This window comes from Seriola aureovittata, chromosome 21 (genome assembly GCF_021018895.1).
Source record: "Seriola aureovittata isolate HTS-2021-v1 ecotype China chromosome 21, ASM2101889v1, whole genome shotgun sequence".
Classification (NCBI taxonomy): Eukaryota; Metazoa; Chordata; class Actinopteri; order Carangiformes; family Carangidae; genus Seriola; species Seriola aureovittata.
This window is the reverse complement of record NC_079384.1, coordinates 5564918-5588764: the sequence shown is the minus strand read 5'-3', so window position 1 is coordinate 5588764 and position 23847 is coordinate 5564918. Positions and strand designations below refer to the sequence as shown.

General features: G+C 40.7%; 1 protein-coding gene across 1 annotated transcript; it reads left to right on the top strand.

Moving 5' to 3' along the window:
* Positions 1-2973: 2973 nt before the first annotated feature.
* Positions 2974-23623, top strand: si:dkey-121b10.7 (heparan sulfate glucosamine 3-O-sulfotransferase 6). Its single transcript, XM_056366202.1, has 2 exons — positions 2974-3894; positions 22232-23623. Exons 1-2 carry the CDS (start codon positions 3416-3418, stop codon positions 22848-22850), a joined length of 1098 nt encoding a protein of 365 aa, XP_056222177.1. The 5' UTR covers positions 2974-3415; the 3' UTR covers positions 22851-23623.
* Positions 23624-23847: the final 224 nt, after the last annotated feature.

Below are 23847 nucleotides of genomic sequence, written 5' to 3'. Positions count from 1 at the left end.
CCCATCCAGGCAATTATGTACACACACAAAAAGGCAAGCAATTAACACAATAAATAAACAAATACATTTCAGTAACATTCAAATATAACAAGTACAAAATGCTGCTGAGACAATCCTTACAGGCTAACTACAAATTTGGTTAAATTGACTTAAAAACTGAACATGGCCTTTTGACATCTGTTTAACTACAAATGTCATTAAAGCATTTTGCCACAGAAATGTAGAATCTACATGCATTCAGCAAGAGAGAGCTAGTGGGTGAGATAGTGGGTGAAATTCAATTGATTTTTCCCTTATACTTTTAGTTGCAATTAAAAAATATATATTTTGATGAAATTATATTTTGATAATTCAGTGCAAGAATTATTAACATTTTACTAAATTTATTTTTATATTGTTTTTAATATCAATAGTGGACATACAGACAGTTAGCTACAAAAAGAGACATTTAAGGACTGTAAATAATTTTTTAACAAACTAGTTAATATGAACATGTTCAGCTTGTAGTTTTCCATTCTCCCCCTGCGTTTTGAAAAGATTATCCAGAGGCAGAACGCCCTTTACACTCAAACCAATATGAGCAACTTTGATGCAAAACTAGAATCTGACCTGCCTTCAAAAAAACCCAGATCATTTGAACCTCGCACGAGCTAAAGTAAAGACGGCTCTGTGGGCACATTAAACAAAACAAAGCAAGCCCACATTATTGATCACTTTGACTACAGAGTGGCACATCTCCGATTGTTTTTCAACATCACAGCAGATCAATATGGAGGAGTGCTTGGAGAGTACAGAAGGGTAAATGATGCTTTCTCTGTTTAGAGACTCGGGGAAATTGACAGACTGCCAGGTTGGAGGAGGCCTGGGTCGATAGATATTGTCATCCCCCTTCAGATTTATCATCCATATGGATGTGCTGCCATGTAGCACCTCACTTATTTTTCAACATATAAGATGAAGGTGCCAATGTTTTGTGATTTATACTGTAACACATATATTGTCAAAAACTATTTTAGGAAAATGGGTTCAGTATCCAGCGGTATCCATTTCGCAAACAGTCTGACACTGACAGCTCATATATGGTTTTGGTGTGAACTTGCACTCAACAAACTTTTACAACTAAATTTTAGTGAGAAGAAACCCACGATAACTCTACTACAGCACAAGAGGTATTAACTGAACATTTATAATACATCCAGGGGCGTGTGGTTTTCTATGTGTTGTTGAAAGACAAGCAGAGAGAACAAAACTGAAAGACTAAAAATAGCACAAACTATAATAACATATCAATGCTGCTGTCAAAGTGCAGTGTCGAACAACACACCTGTTTGGAATATAGCTGCAGCTGTGTTGCAGTCTGGTCTATTAAGGTTTCTATGTGTTTTGGAACTAATGCACCTCAGACACATTTTTTTTCTCACCTCAAAAGGCAGATTACATATAAATTTAAATGCAAAGTAACGTCATGGATATTTGTAAATTTATTTAAAATGAGAAAAAGAGCACTGGTTTAGCTCAGTGTTGGAAATGATAACTGGTCCACCTTTAGGAGCTTGTGTTGTACAGAAAAACACTGTTCAAGTCTTTCTGCGTCTATTGGTCAAATTAACAGAACATTGGTAACAAACTATAATAACAGCATCTTACATGAAATGAGAAGATGAAGTAACATTTGGTAACTAAAGTAACAGTGCATCTTATATTTGATATTTCATTCAATACACATGTAGTATGTTGGAGCTGCGTGAGGAAAATCTGAAGGGGAATACTGGGGTGATGTAATGTTCAATGGTTAACCTCAGTTATCCACTTATCAGCACTGTGCTGATCTAGTTCAGTGGGTCATGTGCTTTTATGATCATCAGGTCTTTACCTTCACAGTGACACAGTACGGGTTAAACTGAATGATATAAAAACTGAAACTAAGAGAAACATCAGAATTAAGAATACTGAATGAAATCCAAGTTTTCTTATTTTTACTTTCGCAAAGCACTGAAGAAAGGGTGGAAAATGACAAGGACAGTCATTTATTTCCAGGAGGAAGAACCAGCGGTAAACTGTGAGGATCATCAGTGAGCGCTTTTAGCTCGTGGATATAAATCAGGGCTGTGTTCAGGCTTTTCAGCACAGCAGTACACCTCTACAGTCCACCCTCTCCAGAGGGAGGGATCCCAGACATTTCATCTCTGTGTCTCATTGCTGAAAATATAGATTTGTGTCCTGTTCCCAGGGACATATGAAGGATTTTGTTCCAAAAACCTGACCTGTCTGACAATGTGTTAAATATAAATGTCTAAAAATGTTTATAAGTAATCTGTCATGAATGTTTGAAATAATAAGTCGACTATTTTTCTAATATTTATCTTTATTACAAAAGTGGGTGTGGATGAGAAGAGAAACTGATGGTGGTCCGGATCACTGCATGTTTACCGTAAGTTTACAATGGTCACACACATGCACACACACACACACACACACACACACACGCACACACAGGGAGTAAGGAAATAGAGAAAGCTGATGACACCTGTCAGTCTCCATTGGGCAGGAGTGTAAAGGTTAAATGTGTGTCATGGCATGGCTCCATGGGGCTGTGGGGTCAGGAGGGCTAGCAGACAGCAGGTGGCCACTATAACCTGCCATTCACAAGCCACACAGTCTGACCAAGAGTCAACCTGGAGCTCCGGCCAATAATAAGGTTTCCAAATATGAAGTAAGTTATACAGTGGATGTGGTGATTTGAAGGGGAAATGGAGGGAATTGCATCCTCAGTCTGCAATCAGAAACTAATATCCCCTCTTAATCATGGTCCAAACGTTTTTCTTCTCTTCCAATGCATTACATACAATTAAACTAACGACTGTATTCCTTCAAAATTGCTTCCAAAATAATGCGAGATGAGAGTTTCTGCCTCTCTGTCAGCTTGGAGAGAGGGTGCGTTGCGCCTGTTAATTATTTTCTCTGTTATTTCAGTGTCGCGCGGGCTGAGGATGGAAGGGGCGTGTGTTTGATAAACAGGGCGTGGATTTGGCAGTCAGACGGAAAGGGGTGTTGAGGGTTTCCTATAGAGCCGCTGCCAAGGAGCCACGGGAGCGCACAGAAGGCACGGAGCGCAGCGGGACGTAAACTCACAGCCGCCTCTCAGTTGCAACTTTGCTCAAGTCGTCGAAGAAAAACTGCAAGTTGTCACATCCAGAGGAAGACAGAGGGAGGGGGGAGTGAGATGAGCTGAGCAACATGTGGAGCGTTTTAACGCGCGGTGGGCAAGTTTTGTGCCACTTGCTGCTGTGGCACGAACGCGATGATTTTTTTTAAAGCGCTCCCAGTTTGAGTGACTTTCTGAAAGACAGTAGTATGAGTTCCTTTGATATGCCATGTTTCCTGCGTTGTGTCCTCGTGATCAGGATTGCGACTCATGGGATGTAGTAAATGGAGAGCTGCGTTCAACTTTGGACACCTGAAGGTGCAGTCCAAGCTGTCCGTCTTCTTTACCATGATCATTCTCTTCACATACCTCTTTTACTGCCTCAACGGATACTGTGACTCCCTGCCCAGGCCTGTGTATGACCAACAGACTAATCTTCAAAATAAAATTATCTTAAATGATGGACAGGAAGCGTCACCGGAGCAGCTCGGCGCGTATAACGCGTCCCCGGTCTCGCTTGTACGGGAACAACTGTCGGACTTCTCGAACAGCGATGCTCCGTCCAATAATATATCTATAGCCAATAATTTCGGCAGCAAAAAGTTTCCTCAAGCCATCATCATCGGGGTGAAGAAAGGTGGCACGCGGGCGCTGCTGGAGTTCCTGCGCATCCATCCGGACGTGAGGGCCGTGGGCGCAGAGCCGCACTTCTTTGACCGCTTCTACGATAAGGGACTGGAATGGTACAGGTAAGCAATTTTTTTTTTTTTTTTTTACTTGATGATAAATGAATTCATAATTTAAAATCTGCTCTGACTGGAACAGTAATGAAGTGTAAGGGTCAAGGTTCAGGTCAGAAGTCATGGGCGCCTGATCGGGAAAGTTTTAGCGGTTTACTGTCACTTTCCACTGTCACCTGAAACAAATTCAAGTTGAAGTCTGAGAGCGAGACTTCCTCTCTCTTTAGGTTCTGTATGAAAATGTGCACAGGCTCTTTATTCATGTTTATCAAGCTGCTTAATTTGTTGCATACATGGAGCCACTGATTTAATATTAATTAATTAAAAAAACGTGTTATATTTCTATATATACGTTGCATTAGACGAGGCTAGTAAAATCAGGTCAAAATGACAACTTGAGTGGGGCCCCTGTACCACAAGGCCCTAGATTCTGCTCTAGATTTCTTTTTAGACTTCCTTTTAAATTTGCTCGCTCATGAAAAACATGCAAAACTCTCTTTATCTGCAACAGCTGCATATGAAGCCTATTTGGTCCAACTTGTCTTACTAGTTTGATGAGGTGGGGGGAGAGGAAGCCAGGTAGTTTAATTAGGCACATATATAATGCACATCACATACTCGTTTCCGTGGCAGTTTTAGCTGCCACATCATACATGTGTATCAAGTCTTTTTTCTTACTTTTTTAAATTTTTTTAACAGTCTGGGACCAAATAATCACTTTATGTGGCAAGAGCTAAATGTACACAATCTTTTGTTAATATATATTTTCTAGTTTCCTTATTACAAATTTTAAAAAAAGAAAGAAATATTAGCGACTGAATATGATGTTACAAAAACAGCTTATCGTCCACCAGAAATATGTTTCTGTGCAGCATCACATATCGTCTCGTGCTGCTGTGGCCCCTCTCCTCTCCTCTCCCTTCATTAATCTCTCTCAGCACCAATACGGCGCTCTGCTGATAGCTTCCAAGGATGGCAGTGGATTCAGTCCCCTGCCAATAAATTGCTGTTTATTGAGCTGATACCAAGTGTCCATGTTGGTCCCCTGGGGGCCTTGGTCACTGCCAGCCCTGATCACAGAGGGAGGGAGGATGGGTTGTTGTGGATGGTGCTGATGCGGATGACCCTTCAGTCCGGTGGACATGTGATTGCAAGAGGATCAGCCTAAACAAATAGCCTGTGTATGAGTTTTTTTCCCAGTGAAGCCCAGATAAATTAAATTGTTGTTCAGGATAGCAGCGTCTAGAGAGACACACGTCCGGATGTGCGTATTTTAAATGAATAAATGGAATAGATACAAGTTTTTTAAAAAAAACCTGTGGTCAGAGGAGGCGTCATATTTCCGCTCATATCTGAGATGAGAGAAAAAGAGACAGAGGGGAGGGACAGCGGAGAAGCATTACAGAGGAAGAATGAGGTGGTGGTGGTGGTGGTGGTGGTGGTGGGGGGGGGGGGGGTCCGATGAGTAAATGACAGTTTGATAAAGAGATGTGGAGAGGAGAGAGGTGACAGAAAAATGTGTGGTGAGAGAAGTAGACAGAGAGACACAGGCAGAGATCAATACCACGGGGTAATGATCGGTTCACTGTGAGGCTCAGGTGGAACAGCACTAAGTGACAACAGAGATCAAAGCGTGTGTGTACGTGCGTGTGTACAAGTACTGTTTTGCTTTCTTATTACTTAGCATGTTTCCCAAAAAGTGGAAGAGGCTGGGGTTTCCCTGCCGCATGCAAGATGCATCAAAATGTTTGATGCATACGTGATCAGTGAAGTTTCCTGCGGACAGCAGTTTGTTGAAGTGGTTTAACTGAAACCTCTGAAATGACTCGCAGCGAGCTAAGTTTACTCAAGTAGTTGAAAAGGTTGTAAACCGGCTGTTTTATGTCGGTTTTGACAGATGCAAAATGAACTGCAGTCGTCCCACTCTGTTAACAATAAGGGATAGGGTTGCATACAGTGTATTTTATCATCAATTATTTTTTAAAGAATATTTATTCAATAATCAATATCTGATTTTATCCAACAGTCTAAAATCCAAAGATGTTCAGTTTATAAGATGATGAAAAGCAGCAAATCCACACATCTGAGAAGCTTCAATCACAGAATATTCAGCGTTTTTGTTTGAAAAGTGACTGAAACAATCTATTGATTATCAAAAGAATTTTTGAATAATCTCATGTTGAAAATTAATCAAGTCATTATTTCAGCTCTACTAGGCGAGCTGTTTCAGATCTGTGTAACCTGTTGGAATTTAGGGGAAATGTCTTTACAACAAAGAGATAATCAGGGGAACATAGGGGGTTTCAACAGGTTAACTGAGGTCAGCTGGAAATGTCAGTGTTGTCACCGCAGGTATATATTCACTGTGAGATAAGCAAGGAGCGTGAAAACAAAACAAACAGCAGGAAATAACCCTGCAATGTATTCTATGGACTACATCAGAACATAATCTACCTCAGAATTAATTTTCTAACCCGATATACCCGTCCTCTCTATTATTTTCCGTCACGCTTCAGATCTTTTTCCTCACGTCCTGGTGGGTTTGGACACTACAGTTACAGAACTCAGTGAATTCAGAGACGCACAAAGTTGACTCCTCTACTATCTTCCCTGCAGTAAAATTATTGTGAATCCTCTTAATGCCAGAATCCACTTGGACGCATGTGGGTCAGTGTATTTGGGGTCAAAGGTCCGTTTAGTTAAACTTTGGCTGCACAACCTGGTGGAAAATCAGCATAGTGAAATGAATGAATGGCTTCCGTTGCGCAATGTCGCACAATTTTGGTGTAAGAAAACTTTCTCATCTTCGCGAAGGTATATGATCAAACTGATACTTTAAACTGGATAACAAATGATCTTTGGTGATAAAAAAAAAAAAAAACTTTTATCTTTTTTTCTTAGATGTTCAGTTTAATTATCTATTGTCAAATTTTAAATGTGCATTGTTGGGCAATCAAAACAAAATTTCAGTGTCAGCTTTGAAGACTTTTTTGTTCTGCTGGTTAAAATGATCTGATGAGTGTGAGGGGAAAAACCCAGATTTTTGAAGAAATGCATTTTCAGCTAAAGCAACAAGCTCTAAGATCTGTAGCTGAAGAGTCATGAAGCACAAGAACATAGAAAAGATTAAAGGTGAGAAGCGACCTTTACACGTTCCTTTTACTGCTTTCTGTTGACAGGAAACTGTCCTTACCTTGTTCTTTTTAAACAGACATGACGCATTCACCTCTTTTTTTTTTTTCTCTTCCTCCTCTTTTCTCTTTTGAAGCCATAATGAAACGTGTGTTTTTGCTCTGTCCTAATCCGCTGACAGCTCGTGTCAACACCATGTGAATTGGACTGGTGTAATGATAGGACAGGCATTAACATGGACGGCTCAGGGACATGCAGACGGGGTGAGAGGGATTAGGCTCCCAGTCACAGTTAAACAAGGCCTTATGAAGCATTAGTCAACACTTCTACCCAGACACCCCCTCACCGTCTTCCTACACCTTTAGTGCTATAGGGGAAGCTTATTGCACCCAGGGGCTGTGTAGTTCACTGGCTTACAGACAAGCAATGAGAATTATTGGGACTTATTCTTTATTATATATATATATATATATATATATATATATATATATATATATGAGACAGATGTAAATGTTTGAAATATGAGTAACCTCTAGTCCAAGCAACACCATCCATGCATTACTACAGTGTACTCCAGGGGGTAGTTCTTTAGTTGCCAGGGGTACATGAGCAGATCGTGGAGTAGCTTGAGTAATTTGAAAAAACAGAAATTATGATTTGATTTAATGTGTTTGACGTTGTGTGTTACACATTGATAACTAAAACTAATGGATTAATGGCTCAAACGCAGGGAAAAAAACATTAGCCCAATGGATAAATTGTTGAAACTGTTAGCTAAAAGTAATGTTAGCGTAATGGATTAATTGAACTTATTAGCTAAACTTAATTGATAAACATCCTAAACAGATAGCTAAAAGTAATGTTAGCCTAATGGATAAATGATTGAAACTGTTAGCTAAACATAATGGATAAATAGACTATATAAATAACTAAAAGTTATGTTAGCCTAATGGATAAATAGACGAAAAAGATAACAGATGAAATGAATGTTAACCTAAATAAATAATTGAAATATCTAAAAGTAATGGACAAATACTTAGACTTTTAACTTCTGCCACTCCTCTAACATCAATTTCAAGAGGACAGTATTGTCGGCTAACAATATCCAGATTTGTATAATCGCTAGTGTTAAAATAGCATCCGGTTTAAAAGCAGTTCAAACGAACGTGTTTGGACACGGTGGATTGTGTCAATGAGGAGTTACTTAAGGTCATCTGACGGGGCTGTGGGGGTAGGTCAGGTGTTCTGTTCTCTTCATTTCATTTCCTTTGCTTTCCTTTGGCTCCGACACCTCACATCACATTTACATGAAAATCAAAATATGAATTTACTGTAATAACGTGTTAAAATATTGATCGACATACCTCAGCACTGATTTGTCCCTATGTTGACTTCCCTGTGCCTTTCCTTTCTTTCTTTCTTTCTTACTTTCTTTTCTGCTCTCCTGCCTATTCCATACTTCCACATATCATATGATGTTATAAAAATATTATTCATTTAGTGTAATTACATGTTAAGTACCCGGTGATTCACATACATCAATTTGAAACAGAACCGTAGCATGTGAAGCCAACGAAATCATCTGAAACTGGACTGGAAAGTATCACTTAAACATTTCTTCTCTGACAGAGCTCTTCATTTCAAAGTGCTGTCTGTGTCTTTGAGCTCGCAGAGAGAGTCTTGGCCTCTGTCTTCAGCTGGTAACCAAGTAAAACACAAGGACATCCTTAAAGGAAGCATTTGGCAAATTGTTTGAGAAAAAAATGCTTATATGTGGAAAAGCCTTGGCTTTGCCATCTACTGGAAACGATTCTGTGGTTTCGTGGTGGAGAATGAGGGTTTAGACAGCCATGGTGTTCGACTGAGTGAGTGTGAGCATGTGTGTGAGTGTGTGTGTGTGTGTGTGTGTGTGAGAGCTCGGATTCATTCACACTGCTTCAGCTCTACCTGAGGTCCACCCCGTCCCACTGTTCTCAGCATCTCTCAGCCTTTTTCTTGACACTATAAATAACCCGCAGATATAAATGTCATTTCCCGATATCGATCACCTAAAATAGGTTCTTTCTATTGATCTCTCTCTCGCTCTCTGTCGGCTTTTATCACGCTGTTGCAGCAGAAATGAATTAACTTCTGAATATTCAATCTTGTTGACAAGGAGCTGTTACTCCCTTCCACTGCTGACATTTATACCCCACAGTCAGAGTGTTGCTGGAGTGGATTTATTGGCTTGTTCAGGTCACTCAAACTCTGTACTGTAAAGCCACTGGATGAGTTCTCGCCCTTGTTAGAGCCTCTTTCTCTTTTTCTCTCCTTAAGAGTCAATATTTCTTCTCTCTGTCTCTAAATCTTTTTTCTTATCGACTCATTTCTTTTTCTCATAGCCTCTTCTCTCTGAAGAAGCATGTTGTATAATTCAGCTGAGTGCTGGATGCACTACCTAGACAGGAATGTCCAGGTTTTATTTCCTGTTAGACTTTTTTCTACCAATCACAGGGGATGAATTCCTCTCTGCTCAAATTCTTGGGAGCTGCATGTTGCAAAGGGACTGACACGGGGGTTTTGGGGGCAAAGAGAGGCTTTCAGGGAAGAATTTGGAAAAATAGGAAATGTATAGATCTTGCTGGAAGAAAGAAGGCTTTGTGCGAAAAGACAGGCTCCAATGATTTGCGAGTATTTGAGGCTGCAGAAGTACAGGAAGGAAAAACTACTCTGTTATATACACGAACATGAGCAACACTATCCTGCACGTCTGTCAGAACTAATAAACATAACATGACACGCACCGTTATTTACATGTGAGGGCATTTGTGTCAGCATTAACACAATATGTAAATTAGTCTCGGAAAACTTTTAGGATATAATTAAACATGACTTGATAAATTGCTGTGGGATAGATATGGATTTTCAGTCAGTGAAAAAACAGGTCTGACTCAACTCAGTCATTTATATTTTGACAGCTTGTCTTTGGTTGACCTTTCCCTTCCCAGCATGCCGTGTCTCATCCAGTCAGAAATAATGGAATCAGATGACTGGGGAGAGATGCACGATGTGAGGATCACCGGAGAAACTACAAACCTCACTGCACTTGAATCACATGTACAGGGTAGAGAAAGAGAGAGTTTGCGTCATCACTGTGACCGATTTTTAAATTCTAAACTATGAAGTAAAAGAATCATAACATGCTGTTACTTCTCTCCAACCACAAACTAATCAAAACCCGCCGTCCTTGTCAAACAGACAGAGAGGATAGTGAGGCTGCGAGGGATCTGTGAGATCAGGATGACTGACGAGCCGCCACGTTTAATGCACCACAACATAATCGTCCTCATGCTACTTCTCCTCCACCTTCTCTTCTCCACTTCACATGTTTTTAATTCCTCTCAACCTCTTGCTTTTTTCTACTCTCTTTGCTTTGTGTCATCGGCCTTTTGGTTTTAGATTAGTCAGCAAACAGTAAATGAGCGAAGATGGGAAATTGAAAATAAGGTCAAGCCCTGCATGCGTGAGGAAAACTGTCTTACTCCTGAAGAAAAGGATTTTGCTGCCCATTAAAATCACATTAGGAAGGGATCTTCTCATGGTCAGAACTGTTCTTGGCACATATGGGTATGTGAGTATTGTTTTAAGATGGACTAGTGGCTCCACCTCGACAAGATGCAACATTAAACTGCTTCTTAATGCATCAGTATTAATAATGTAATAATTCAATACCGAGTGTCAACGTTCAGGGAGAGCCAAAAACTGCAGTTCCTCTAATGGCCACTTGAGGCTGGCTCCAAAAGCGAGTCAATCCCCATAGACCCTCATGTTAAAACGCTCAGAAATAAACGTGTTTACAGCCTAGTACAAAAACCGGTTTTGGTCTCTATAGATTATGAAAACTGTACAGGGGTGAATTCTCACATAATTCACCTGTTAGTACTTATGCATAATTGAGGGTGTGGCCACTTTAAGTGACAGGTCGGAAAGCGACACGCACCGAAAATCTCGGCTCCATTAGCGGGGAGTTAAGTGAAGTCAGGCCCCGCAGCTCACTCTGAGCTTCAAAGCTGCTCTTCAGAAACCTATGGATGACATCACAGAGGCTACGTCCATCTTTATTTACAGTCTATGTCCAACACGCCCTCAGCTACCAGTTCATTAGGTCCAACTAGCTCCAGTCTGACACAACAGTCCTGCAGTATTAAATGCTGCTTTCATCAAGGTTGTAATGTTCAGTTTTAGAGACGTGATGATTCAGCTGTGAGGTCAGTCTGCGGTGCAGTTGAAGTGTATTGCATTGAACAGGTGTTTCTGTTATTTTGTCCATCAGTGAGGGTGGGCTAAATAACAGAAACACCCCACCCCTCAGTATAACTAAGTACGTTTACCTAAACCACTTGCAAATGAGTGTATATATCTAATAATATAACACAAAGGACAATCCTACATAATGAGCACTATTTTTTTCTGGTAATATTTTCACATCAATCAAGGATCTGAATATTTCTTGCACCACTGGGTATGTGTACACTGTGTGTAACAGCATAATATAAGCATCTGATGTTATTGTAATCTTAATTTAAGATTCAAAAATCTAATTAAGATATTTATTTCTTTTGACATCATCACCGAAAAATGTGTGATAGTAATTAATAAAATTGAAGGCTAATAAAATGGATGCCTATGAGGACAATCTGCAGATTATTTTGGTGATTATTAGATGAACTGTTTGGTCTTTAAAGTGCCTGAAAACAAATGCTTGATGCAATTTCCTAAAGCTCAAAATGGTGACCAGAAAATCCTGTTCGGCATTTTTGCCAAGAAAAACAAAAGATGAATCGTTTACCAAAATAGTTGAAAGTAAAATGTAACAATATTTTCTAGGGATCAATTTATCAAATAATCAATTTCTTGTTTCATCTCTGAATTACAAATTCAAGATGATCCTGTCGGGGAGCTCAGGGGTTTTAATCAGTTTTTAATGCTGCAGTTTTCACTGTTCTACATCGAAGAAAGAATTTGAAAACAGCATCAACTCACTTATGACTTTACGGCAACAACATTTACAGTTGCAGCTGTTTGGTTTCGTCCGATAGAAGAGTTACTCAAACCCACACCCAGTTTACCGTCACTGGCCTGTCTGGAGAGGTAGGTAATTATTGACCGTGTGTGTGTGTGTGTGTGTGTGTGACACCATAGACCTCTTACTGGTGTCCATGTCTGGTTAATGTCTGACTGCCTGACTGGGTTAAGGTGGGAGGGGGTGGCGGGGTATCGTGAGAACCTGCAGCCACCCTGAGAATCCCTAAGAGAAACACGCCTTTCTTTGTCAGCTTATAAAACCTCCCTACAAAACTCCCATCAGTTTAACTTAACCAACTTAGAAGAATTGGTTAATTGTCGCTGATGTCTGTGCTGGTTTCGAGAGGAAATGAGATTAATTATCCCTGAAACTCTGGCACAGAGAGCTGGAGCTGAATTCGAGGACAAGCAAAACATCAAACAAGACAGGGCGATGGGAGGACATCTGGAAACTAACACAGCAGCTCCCGCTTCATGTCCATCCAAACTCTGCTGTGCCCTGTATATATTGATGTGTGTGTAAACGTAGCCAAGGCCCGCTGAGTCCACTCTGCCGAGCCTGATAGATGGCACTAATAGCGGACCGCTGAATGGACTGTTTCCAGTTGTAAAAGCCGAGCCTCTGCCAGCAGTGATTTCCGTTTTTCAGCTTAAGACACAGCTAACAATGAGCTACAGAAACCACAAGGAGTGGTAGGCCCGAGCTGCTCGGAAGTGGGTTTTCAGGATCGGACAGTATCGAGTGTTCTTATTGGACGGGACCTGGGGAGTTGCCAGATGAGCAAAAGTCCATATTGAGTCGATTACAGTGTTTCTGAGGTGTGTGTGTGTGTGTGCGTGTGTCCCACATGTGTGTGTACTCTGTAAGCTGTTTAATTAGTGAAAATGTGGTTGTTTTCTCTGTCGTCTGTGCAGAGTCAGAGAAGAGGGTAAACATTACAGTATGTACATGTTGTCTCCTGTTTAATCTTTAACTGGACTAAAGGCCAGGCTAAATCCATTTGCACTGCAGGTTAAAAGATAAGAAACAGCTGTTTAGTTTAGTCTGGGGATCATGAAAAGTGTGTTTCATACCACAATGTACACAACACACAATAGAACAACATACCATAATATTTAGATTTTTTACATGCATGGATATACTGTGTTTTTAATGTATTGTAAAAAATTAAAATGCAACATATTTAAAAATATATACACCTTTCACTTATTTATATATAACAAAGCAAGTTATCATATCTTCTTTTTTTAATTTATCATATCCACTGTATGTAAATATATGGAGAAGAAAAGAATTATCTTATTAGTATATATGAAGACTTTCCATATATTCCAATACATTTTTAATATATTCAAAATTACCAATTCTTTTTTTTTTTTTTTTTTTTTTAAATACACATTGATATGTGCTCTAGGGTGGAAGCTAATAATAACTTTCATTTTTATTTAATCAAATAATGGATGAATCATTTAGTCCAAAAAATGTCCATAACAGACTCCCATAACCCAAGCTGACATTTTCAAATCGTTCTGTCCAACCAAAACTCCAAGTACCAAAGATGTTTAGTATAAAAACAAAGAAAATTAAGAAAACTATAGCAAATAATGACATTTGAGAAACTGGGACCAGTTCATTTAATTAAATAACTTAAATGATTATCTGATTAACAAAATATTTGACCAACTAATTCTAATTCTAATTGATTTTTCTGTCAATCTACTAATAGAGTAATCAACAAGTCGTTTCAGTTCTATTTAGCTCATTCCGACCAATATTACATTTAAATTACCAGTCAAACTGAACTAAACCGAGTCCACACATATTCCCAGCTCATCACACCATTTTACTAACAGCCCAGTTATGTAACTGTGGTGGAGACATCATGACATCACTGAACCATCCTTCTGTAATCTGCCCGTCTCTCCACCCCATCTATGTGTCCAGCTTGTGTTCAGGGGATCGGATGAAGGTAGGGTGGGGCCCCCGCCCCCCCCCCGCGGCCCCTGGCAGCTCGGAGATAAAGCCACACAAGTAGGCCACTGAGGGCCCGGCAGGAACTCCACTGGAGATTTTCCCATTCGATAAGTCAAGAGGGGTGGGAGCAATCTGTGGCAGCACACACACAAACACACACAAACACACACACACACACGTGCGCACACATTTCCTTACACTTACACATATGGACACAGACTCATACATTCAGAAACACACATCAGGCTTTGCTTTATTCTGTCATTACAGGTTGTTACGCTATCGGAAAGACATAATGACTACATCTTCCTGTTCGTCATTTCCTCTGCGTTTTTTCTTCCTGTTGTCGTTTCGGAGATTCTACTTTCCTGTTATTCGTTTGGATTTTAGTGACATCTTCGGTGATGGTTTGATTTTTTTTTTTTTTTTTTTTTTTTTCCTGAGCAAGAAAGTGAATAAGCATATTCCCCCAAAATGTCAAGCTACTGCTTTAAGGTATATTACTGTGTTACATCAGTCATCAAAGGTTGCACGCTAATGCTAACGGTTCAAACAGTCAGTAGCTTTGAGATCTTCCTCTGTCATTAGGGCTGCCCTGGTTTCTCAGAGGAAACTCTGACTGACTACTTCTCACTCACTCATCGCTCTCAGGGCCCTGTGATGTCTCTATTAACTGTTACGCCTCTATTTTTCCCCTCAACTAGACACATTCTTCAGCTCTTTCCTACCGACCTACCCCAGTGATGCAAACCTCCTCGGTAAAAATACTCCGCACCACCCGGGCGCGTCTGCCAGACGGTAACCTTCGGAGTGTGTAATAGTCCGCCACACACATGCTGAAGCGAGATGCAGTAACATGAAGCGCGGGCAGTATGGGTTTATGTAATACAAATATTGCATAAAGGGCTAATGGATAGTAACGTGTACCAATGTTCAGTGATTTTTTTATTCCTGAAACTTAAAAGCATAGATGGTCTCCACCAGATTTTTCTTCTTCTTTACAGGGAAAAACCTGTGAAACCTCATTTAGCAACACAAACTCAAAAACCAGATACTTATCATTGCTTACTTTAGCCTTAAAATCTCTTTTTGGCAGCTTGGCAACTTGAATTTCAATAACTGAGAAAATAAGAAAACATCTAAGACAGAGGTTTTCTGTATTTTTACATAGAAATTGATACATTTAACAAAAGGTTACTGGCCAGAAACATCATCCAACTAATGCAATGGCTCACCTCCAACAGACACAAAGAGAAGCACTACTTTACCTCCCCTTTTATTGAGTTGCTTACAGTCCCCGCTGACTTGTAATCAGCCCACAGAAGCTGCTCAGCCCTGTATTTGCCATCAGTAATAACAAGCCTCCACCTCCACACAGCAGCTTTTACAGATCTTTGAACACACACAGGCAGACTGTATGTGTCTTCTTATGTCCCTCTGTAGTGGTCAAGGATGTCAGAGTGGTTTAAAATTCCTTCACACATGTCAAATATATTCATAACAATCTCACTTTGAAGGATACAGTAAAGGCCTAGTGGAGGCTTTGAAGTTGTGAGAGAGATGGAGACGAATGGAGACAAGAGAGGAGGTGAGGGAAACGGAGGGATCGAGGAAGGAAAAGAGGAAGAAACATTGCATGTACGCGAAAGAAAGCTGCACATGATGACATGTTGCATTACATGATCCCCCGTTATCCCCGGTGGTCTCGCCCTCTGAATCACAACCATCTGCCGCTGACCTTCGGGGTGGAAGAGTGCGTTTCCGTGCGGTGCAGGCTGGTGGGGATTTAGAGGGTCCGGGAGTCTGGGCCAGCAGAGCCGCTATGGCTCACAGCTTTCAGAGCTCCGAACCCCGGGACCAGAGGGAAACTTCCTAACCCTGAAACACCTCCCTCATCTCCACGTTACACACACACACACACACACACACACACACACACACACACACACACACACACACACACAGACACACACACACACACACAAACTGCTCCCAGATGTGGATCCATCCTGTGGACGGCATGTTCAGATGGTTTGCTGTGTGAACGTGTGTGTGTGTGTGCGCTGAGCTGCGCCTGTGAGTGTGTGTTTGTCGTAGCAGAAAGCAGAAGAGTAAGATGGGTGGTGTTCAAACAGAAATGGAAATGGCTGATGTGTGTGCTTCCCTCTGGAAAGGCGATAATAGCCGCTGTGTTTACAGTACCTGCAGGTGTCCTTTTTATTTGGAAATATACACACACTCACATTTGAGAAGCACTTTAGTGGGTGAGCTCCTTCATTCAGGCATCAATCTGTTCTAAGTCAGGGAGGAATAAATGTTTTATGCCCTTTAGATCATTTTACCCCAGAAATAATTGGCGTAGACCATCCATACACACTGTAGTATACATCTACAATCTAACCTGTTCTTTACATTTTTTCCTTCTTTTAACTACTTTGTTGAAGACAACAAGCTATTTTCAGATCATTTATGCTAAATCGTTCATAGTGATTAATCTACCATTGCTTATATTTCTATTTAAATTGATGTGACAATTCAATCTACAATTTAATACATGGGGTTTAAAGGTAGATGAAAGGGGTACTTAAGCAATGTATTATTGCACTGTCACATAAGTTGGGAGACTTGCTAGAGACAGGATTTTTAAAAAGTAAGATCAAAGACTATGCAGCTGAGGACAAGAAATCCTTAACTTTTATTCCCTATAAGTCAAACTCCAGAAACACTTAAACCTCCATTTTCCATAACTTAATAAAACTAAATTTCCTGGACAACTTCATCAACATGGTAAACACCCATGCCACTTACACCATCACCTCAGTTTTTTAACACGAGCTTTCTGTTAAAGAATTGTAGCGTCAAAACCCAAGCTGAGATTATCAACATCAGCAAGGTCATTATTTCAGACTTTAGAAAGCTCAGCCAGAGCAACACGAGGCTATAGTGCCTACTCTCCACGACAGGTAAACTGATCTGTGAGTGGGAAATCAGTGAAATGCCCCTTTAACCACATCAAATAGTGTGAATTCATTTAGCATCAGGAGGTGAGATAACAATTACAGCTACTCTCCTGAGCTAGGCTAGTTACTCGTTAGCAGGACTAGTTAACTTTAATTGTTATTTGTGATTGGATTGGAGCAAATAGAAATCCTAAGGTTCAAGTTAATCAAAGTTTATATTTTCAGTAGGTTGGTCATAGGCAAAGAAACTTAATACAGCCTACCTTTTGCTGAGGCTAACTGCAGCTATCTCACCACTAGCTAGCTTAAACTTGATATAGCTGTGTCTCTGTTGCAGAAGGTAAGCCAGAGTGCAGCGTGCGGGTTTGGCTTGGTTTTTAGCTCCATTTTGTAGTTACTGCAAATTCTACATAGTGTTTTATGGAAATTGTTCATTTGTATGCCACATTCATTTTTTATTTAGTAAAAATGTCACAAGCGTCTGCTATTAACTCAACATTGACCAAATATAGGCTATAGTTACCTCTACTTGGATTGTAGGCCAGGCATGGAAAATGTTATTTAAATAATGTTTGTCTACTACATCGACATAAAGTAGCTCCTGCTCCTCTCCTGTTGGTTTAATGTTGAGAGCCTGACGTAGGTCACTATACAGAGGTCACTCAGGAGTCCTCATATTCTAGTCATAAACAGTAAGCTATTAGCCTGCGGTCCTTTAAACAGATGCTAATAAAGCTCAGCCCACCCACACTGACCTCAGCTAAAAGTGTGTTAGAGTGCCTGGACACAGATAAACACACATCTGCGTAGTTTCAGACCCGGTTGCATTCCTGCTCCAGATGCTAACAGTAAAGGTGTGATGAAAACAAACATCAGGTCACTAGGTTTCCCTAAACTCTCTTTTGGAAACCATACAGAGGCCGGCAGTTGGCGGCATCACACACAAACCGACTGACATCAGATAAAAAAAAGAACAAACACTGCGTTTTCATCTTTATGAGAGAAAACGAGATTAGATGCTTCTGAATAGCAGCTCCAGGTTAATGAGAGGATTTCGTGCCTTCTTGGGTTGCTGCTGTTTTTCTTCTCTCCATCTGTGCTCTTACCTCGCATTCCCTCTTTCATTGTATTGTTTCCCCCTCTTCTCCTTGCTCTTCTCCTTCTTCTTCTCCTATCCCCCTCTCTGTCGCAACCCCCCACACCCTCATCTCCCCCCTCCCCTGCACCCACCACCGTGTGGCCTCCTCCTGGGCTTTCCTTTTGTAGTCAGGCTGCTCCGTGATTACAGGCCTGTGGTTCAAAATGTAAACATGATGTCAGTGGCAGCACCACTCAGCCTCGCATGGAACACCGTGGCTTCCACTAGACTGATTGGATGAAATTAAACATCCATTTAGTGCTATAGACACACTGACAAAACACCAAACAATGCAAACACACTGGCACCTCAGTTGGTTTTGCTATCAGATTTGGTTGTGGGCAGTGGATGTCAATGCCTGCACCCACAAAAAAAAAAAAAAACACTAAAATATCTTGCATGTTTTTGTTTGGTAGTGTGTTTTTCTGTTAGGCTTTTTGGTTAAAAAGAAAAAATGTAGAAGCTTATGTAGGTTTTTCCAGGGAGACAACACCCATTTTTTGATAGGAGAAAATTGTTTCATGATCTAAAACATCAACAGTAACTGTCAGTTTTTAAGTCCCTTTAGAGCAGAGAGATTATTTCTAGAGCCACTAACGTTAAAGAATCATACAGGGAGAAATTTATCATAAGAGACACAGACTCCCCAGACAATAATATTAAGAGACCCAAGTGCATTGCAGCCAAAAATATGGTGACGAAAGAACCCCAGTCTCCTTTTTTCTATACTAATATTCACTTGATTTTGTCAGACATGATCTCTCAGGGGTTGTTGAAAGTCATTCTGGGAAATAGGAAACAAAGGTAGAAGAGGCAGGCTGAGAAGTAGATGCACCAAAACAACATGCAATTACCACAAAATCACAGATTGATGACACATGGGAGTAACAGTATCCAAGGGGGGAATTTCCTCTCAGAGTTGTTAAACTTTCCTTGGATCCAAATGAGAAATTTCACTTCTTTTTTCTGGGACCCAGATTCATAAAAACTATATTACCACTTACATCATGTGGTGACAGGCTCAGAAACTTGGCTTCAGGGGCAATAGGTTGTAGCTTACACTTTGGCCTAAAATGCTCATTGTAACACATCCCGATGTAGAGACGAGCCACAGAAACAGAATTGTTTTTCGAAACTTTTCACCCTTTGGTATCTGCTGTATTTTCTCAGTTTTGTTTTGCCCCAGCCCTGTAATACAACTTAGAGGTTTCTTATGAATACCATAAGTTGTGTATTTGGTGTTACCCTCGTAACTTCATGCCAGGGGACATGCCGGACTTGGAGCTGAGTGTGTGTGTTGGATCAGAGAAAGAGAGGAATGGAGTCGGCTCCATCACCACACACCAGAGCTCAGAGCCCCATAAGCCCTTCACTTACAGACCAACCACGAAGACTCCGACCCAACCATCACCACATGCCTGCTGAGGAGGGAGGGGGAAGGCATGGAAATTAGCTGAGGGATCTTTCACAGTTGCAACACTGGCATTCCTCACTGCTTAGATTTCTATAACGCAAACTGAAATTTGAAGCTTCTCTTTAAACTCAAAGCAACGGGCTGTATTTTTTGGTTGTGCTTTTTTTTTTTTTTTTTTTTTTTTTTTTTTTTTTTAAGAGAGGAAAATTGGCAGGATATTTTTCACAGCGGAGGTTATTAGATTCCATTTTAGCGTTACAGTAGCATTTGAATGAAATAAACGACACGAGACAAATAGGTTTTCCTTTCCCTCCCATTTCCCTTGTTTTATATACAATCTGCTCTGGCACGTTATACAGACTCTCAGTCAAACACAGGCTTCAGTTAGGGTTTGTTGAACTTTCTGAGGTACTACTACGTCTTCTCAGCCTCTGAGTCATCTAAGTAGGGGTGAAGATCAAGAGGAAAAGGGCAGCCCACTTGTCTAAAAGCCAAAGTGTGCCTAGAATACCTCTACCACTGATGATAATAACAATCAGAGGGCCAAAGGCAATAACAGGATTGAACGAGAACACATGGCATGCCATGTTATCGGACTCCTGCCTGTTGTTTCTGTGGGAATTCCTAATAAGACTACTGAAGCCAGATATTTTGGACATTAATTCTATCAATTATGATACCACTGTACTTACAAATGTAATTGCTAAGGGAACAGGATGACATTGCTACAACAAAGTCAGACATGAAAAAAAACAAAAAAGAAACAGAGTGGTCAAAAGATCAGACAGGTTGTAAACAAGCTGTAAATCTTGACAGATTATCTAAACTACTTCATTCAAAGTTCAAAACATTTTTTCTTTCAAATAAGTTTGGCTAAAGGTGACTGAGTGTTCATGTCTCTTATCCAGACGGACTTCTTTTTAGCAATGTTCCTGCTTTTCCAGATGTCAGCAAAAGGCCTTTTTCGCAGGAGACATTCTGACATGTTAGAGTATGAAAAGCACAGGTGCATTTAATAAAAGTTAATGATGGCCAAATTGTATGAACAGTTTCAGTTCCATTGTACATGTTGGCTCGCTGTCACACTCTCGTGGCTTTGCTGGGACACTTGAATAACACAGAGCCATCGTTAATGTTATTAGTAACACCTGTGCTTTTCCTGCTATGACAAGTCAAAGTGTCTGCTGTGAAAAAGGACTATAAACTTTGGGAGTGCAATGTTTTTATTACCAATAAAAATGATGGCCAAACTACAAAAATAGTTGTAACAAACCAGAGTTATTCTTTAACAGTCTTAATCTGCTCTTTTCTGTTGTTAAGTAGGTAGCTGCTACTAACTGCTGTTTTTTCAGCTTCTTGATGACACTAAGTGGACTTTAAGAGAAACATAAAGATGTGTAGTGTTTAGTGTGTGTAGTATTAACTTTAGCAAGTTTTTGTTTTGTTTTTTTTTTTTTTTAAACACACCTATCAACAACTTTTCGGACAAACTTTTGCTACCTTCCGTATAAGAAAGTCACAAGGTCGGGCTTTCCCACTTCCCACATCTCTATGAAGATATATCACACAGCATCACACAGCATCTGACGGGACTGAGCTTCTAACTTTCTCTCCGAGTGATTATTTTTAAGTTAATATTAATAAAGCCAATATCACAGCACTGCCATTATTTTTATACATGTTTGATGATTTTGTCAGACGGCCGTGCAGAGCAGCAGCTTGGAAAACGGCTCGATAGCGACTGCTGGTTAACGTAGTGTTAAAGGGTCTGCGTTTCGGTCACTTATTCATACTTGTTCCGTTGTGTGACAACAGACACAGAAAAATATAGATGGGAACAGCTGTATTAGGAATTGGGCTTTATTAAAATACTGTGTTTGTGAGCACAGAGAGAATGAGAGTAGCAAACAGATAAAGGGCTGAAACCAGCTGACACTAGGCAGAACACATATAGCCTACAACACAGCTGGTTGTTTTAATGAGATTACATTTTTCAAGTAAGTTGCCCGACACCGTTTATATTATTTGACAAAGATAAGTTTGTAGTACACACACACGGGGGAAAACAAGGAATTAAAGTAAAAAATATAACAGCAGCAACTTTTCCCACCCTTGCTGTAAGACTACAAATACCAGCAGTGTGACAGTAATGTGGCTATTATTTCAGTCCTGCGGGACACTCTCCCAGCTCGGAGGAGCACAGTGAGGAACAAGAGGAGAGGGAGGGTCCAGGCAGTTATGAGCCAGTTTAGGAGGAGGCAGCGGACGAGAGGAAATTACTTTTCTGAGGTTAATATAGCCTTGCGGTTTTCCTACAGTAGCCACTCACAGACTCCCTCCCGGCCTGCACTGACATGGTCACTCCATCAATGCCAGCAGCTAATGTCATGTTTATCTCCCTCTAATCACAGATTTAGCCCACTAATTACAAACCAAAATCAAAAAGCCTCCAAGGCAAAAGAAGCATCATCAAAGGAATGTACTGAGAATTATGAGAATATCGAGGGAATGTATTCATTTTTATCTAATATATAGATGTTATTTTTGTAACATAGAGCACATGTTGGCATTTTCTCAAGTATAACCTCCTGGAATGTTTAGAGTACAGTTTTATTAATAGCCGTCTCTCCCTCTCTCTTTCTGTCTTTTTCTCTTTCATCCAGGAACCTGATGCCTCGTACACTGGAGGGTCAGATCACCATGGAGAAGACCCCGAGTTACTTCATCACCAAAGAAGCCCCTCGTCGCGTCTTCTCCATGAGCCGCCTCACCAAGCTCATCGTGGTGGTGCGTGACCCCGTGACCCGGGCTGTTTCTGATTACACCCAGACTCTGTCCAAATCTCCCGGGCTCCCGTCCTTCCAGAACCTGGCCTTCCGCAATGCCACCACAGGACTCATCGACACGTCTTGGAGCGCCGTACGCATCGGCATCTACGCCAAGCACCTGGAGAACTGGCTGCGCTTCTTCCCACTCTCGCGCTTCCTTTTCGTGAGCGGCGAACGCCTTGTAACGGACCCAGCCGGCGAGATGGGCCGGGTCCAGGACTTTCTAGGACTCAAACGTGTGGTGACAGACAAGCACTTCTACTTCAACCAGACCAAAGGTTTCCCTTGCTTAAAGAAGCCAGAGGGGAGCAGCAGGCCACGCTGCCTGGGGAAGTCAAAGGGCAGGCCCCATCCCCAGATCCCCTCCGAGGTCTTGCTTAGGCTCAGAGACTTCTACAGACCCTTCAATCTCAAGTTCTACCAAATGACCGGCCACAATTTTGGCTGGGACTGAATGGCTACTTATCAAAGCTCCTAAAAACTTTTAGTAGCCAACTTCCAAGACCAGACAGGGATATCTTGAAGACATTGTGTGTTACCAAAGCTTTTACTGTATAAAATATGTATTTCCTTCATTTCCATTTCCTAAGCTATGAATGCAGGATCTGCCAACACATACTCCTGCCTTCCCCTAGGTTTACAACAGCCAGGCTAGCAGAGGTTGTGAGAGCCTCAATCAAAACAAAAGCCAATGAGAAGCACTGGTTGTGGCTCAGTGTGACGGGTGAAAACCAGATTAAAGCATACTGCTTATTTGCTTAAAAACTGGAACTTCTAGCACTTGGCGCCACAAGTGCCAGAAGTATGCTATGCTCTCATTGCTGTCCAAAACACTTAATAGCACAACGTCTATATTTAAAATAACCCCAGAAAGAAACCTGTGCTGCAAAGAGATGTGTCTGAAATTAAACTAAGTGGCAAAAAAGTAAGAAGCCATGACAGCCGGGCAGAGCTACGATAAACCAAATGACATGTTGGTGCGTTGAGGGGGACACAGGAAATAAGCAAAGGGGTTTGAATTCTGCACAATGGTACAATCAAAACAAATATAAATGTGTGTTGTTGAGACATAAATTAATAATTCAGAATCACTTAAACCTCAACAGCATTGTTCAGTTCACCTTTACACAGTGTATGCAGTTAATGGATTTTTTCTTTCCTTTATTGCAAGCTCCTTTTCTGGACTCTTTAAATTTTATTATAAAAAAAAAAAAAAAAAAAGATAAACACATAGTTAAACAGAGGAGGATACCTGGGACAGGTGCAAAAAGATACCAGACATATAAACAGTCCACAATGTGCTGTAATTTTGCTGTTATTTATGTTGCCAATACAATGCTTGTATAAAATGTTCTTTACAGACCACACGCATGTCTGTGATTGTTGTCCACTACATTTAACTCACATTCACCTCCACAAATGGTACTTACATGCAACTGTATATTTCTAAA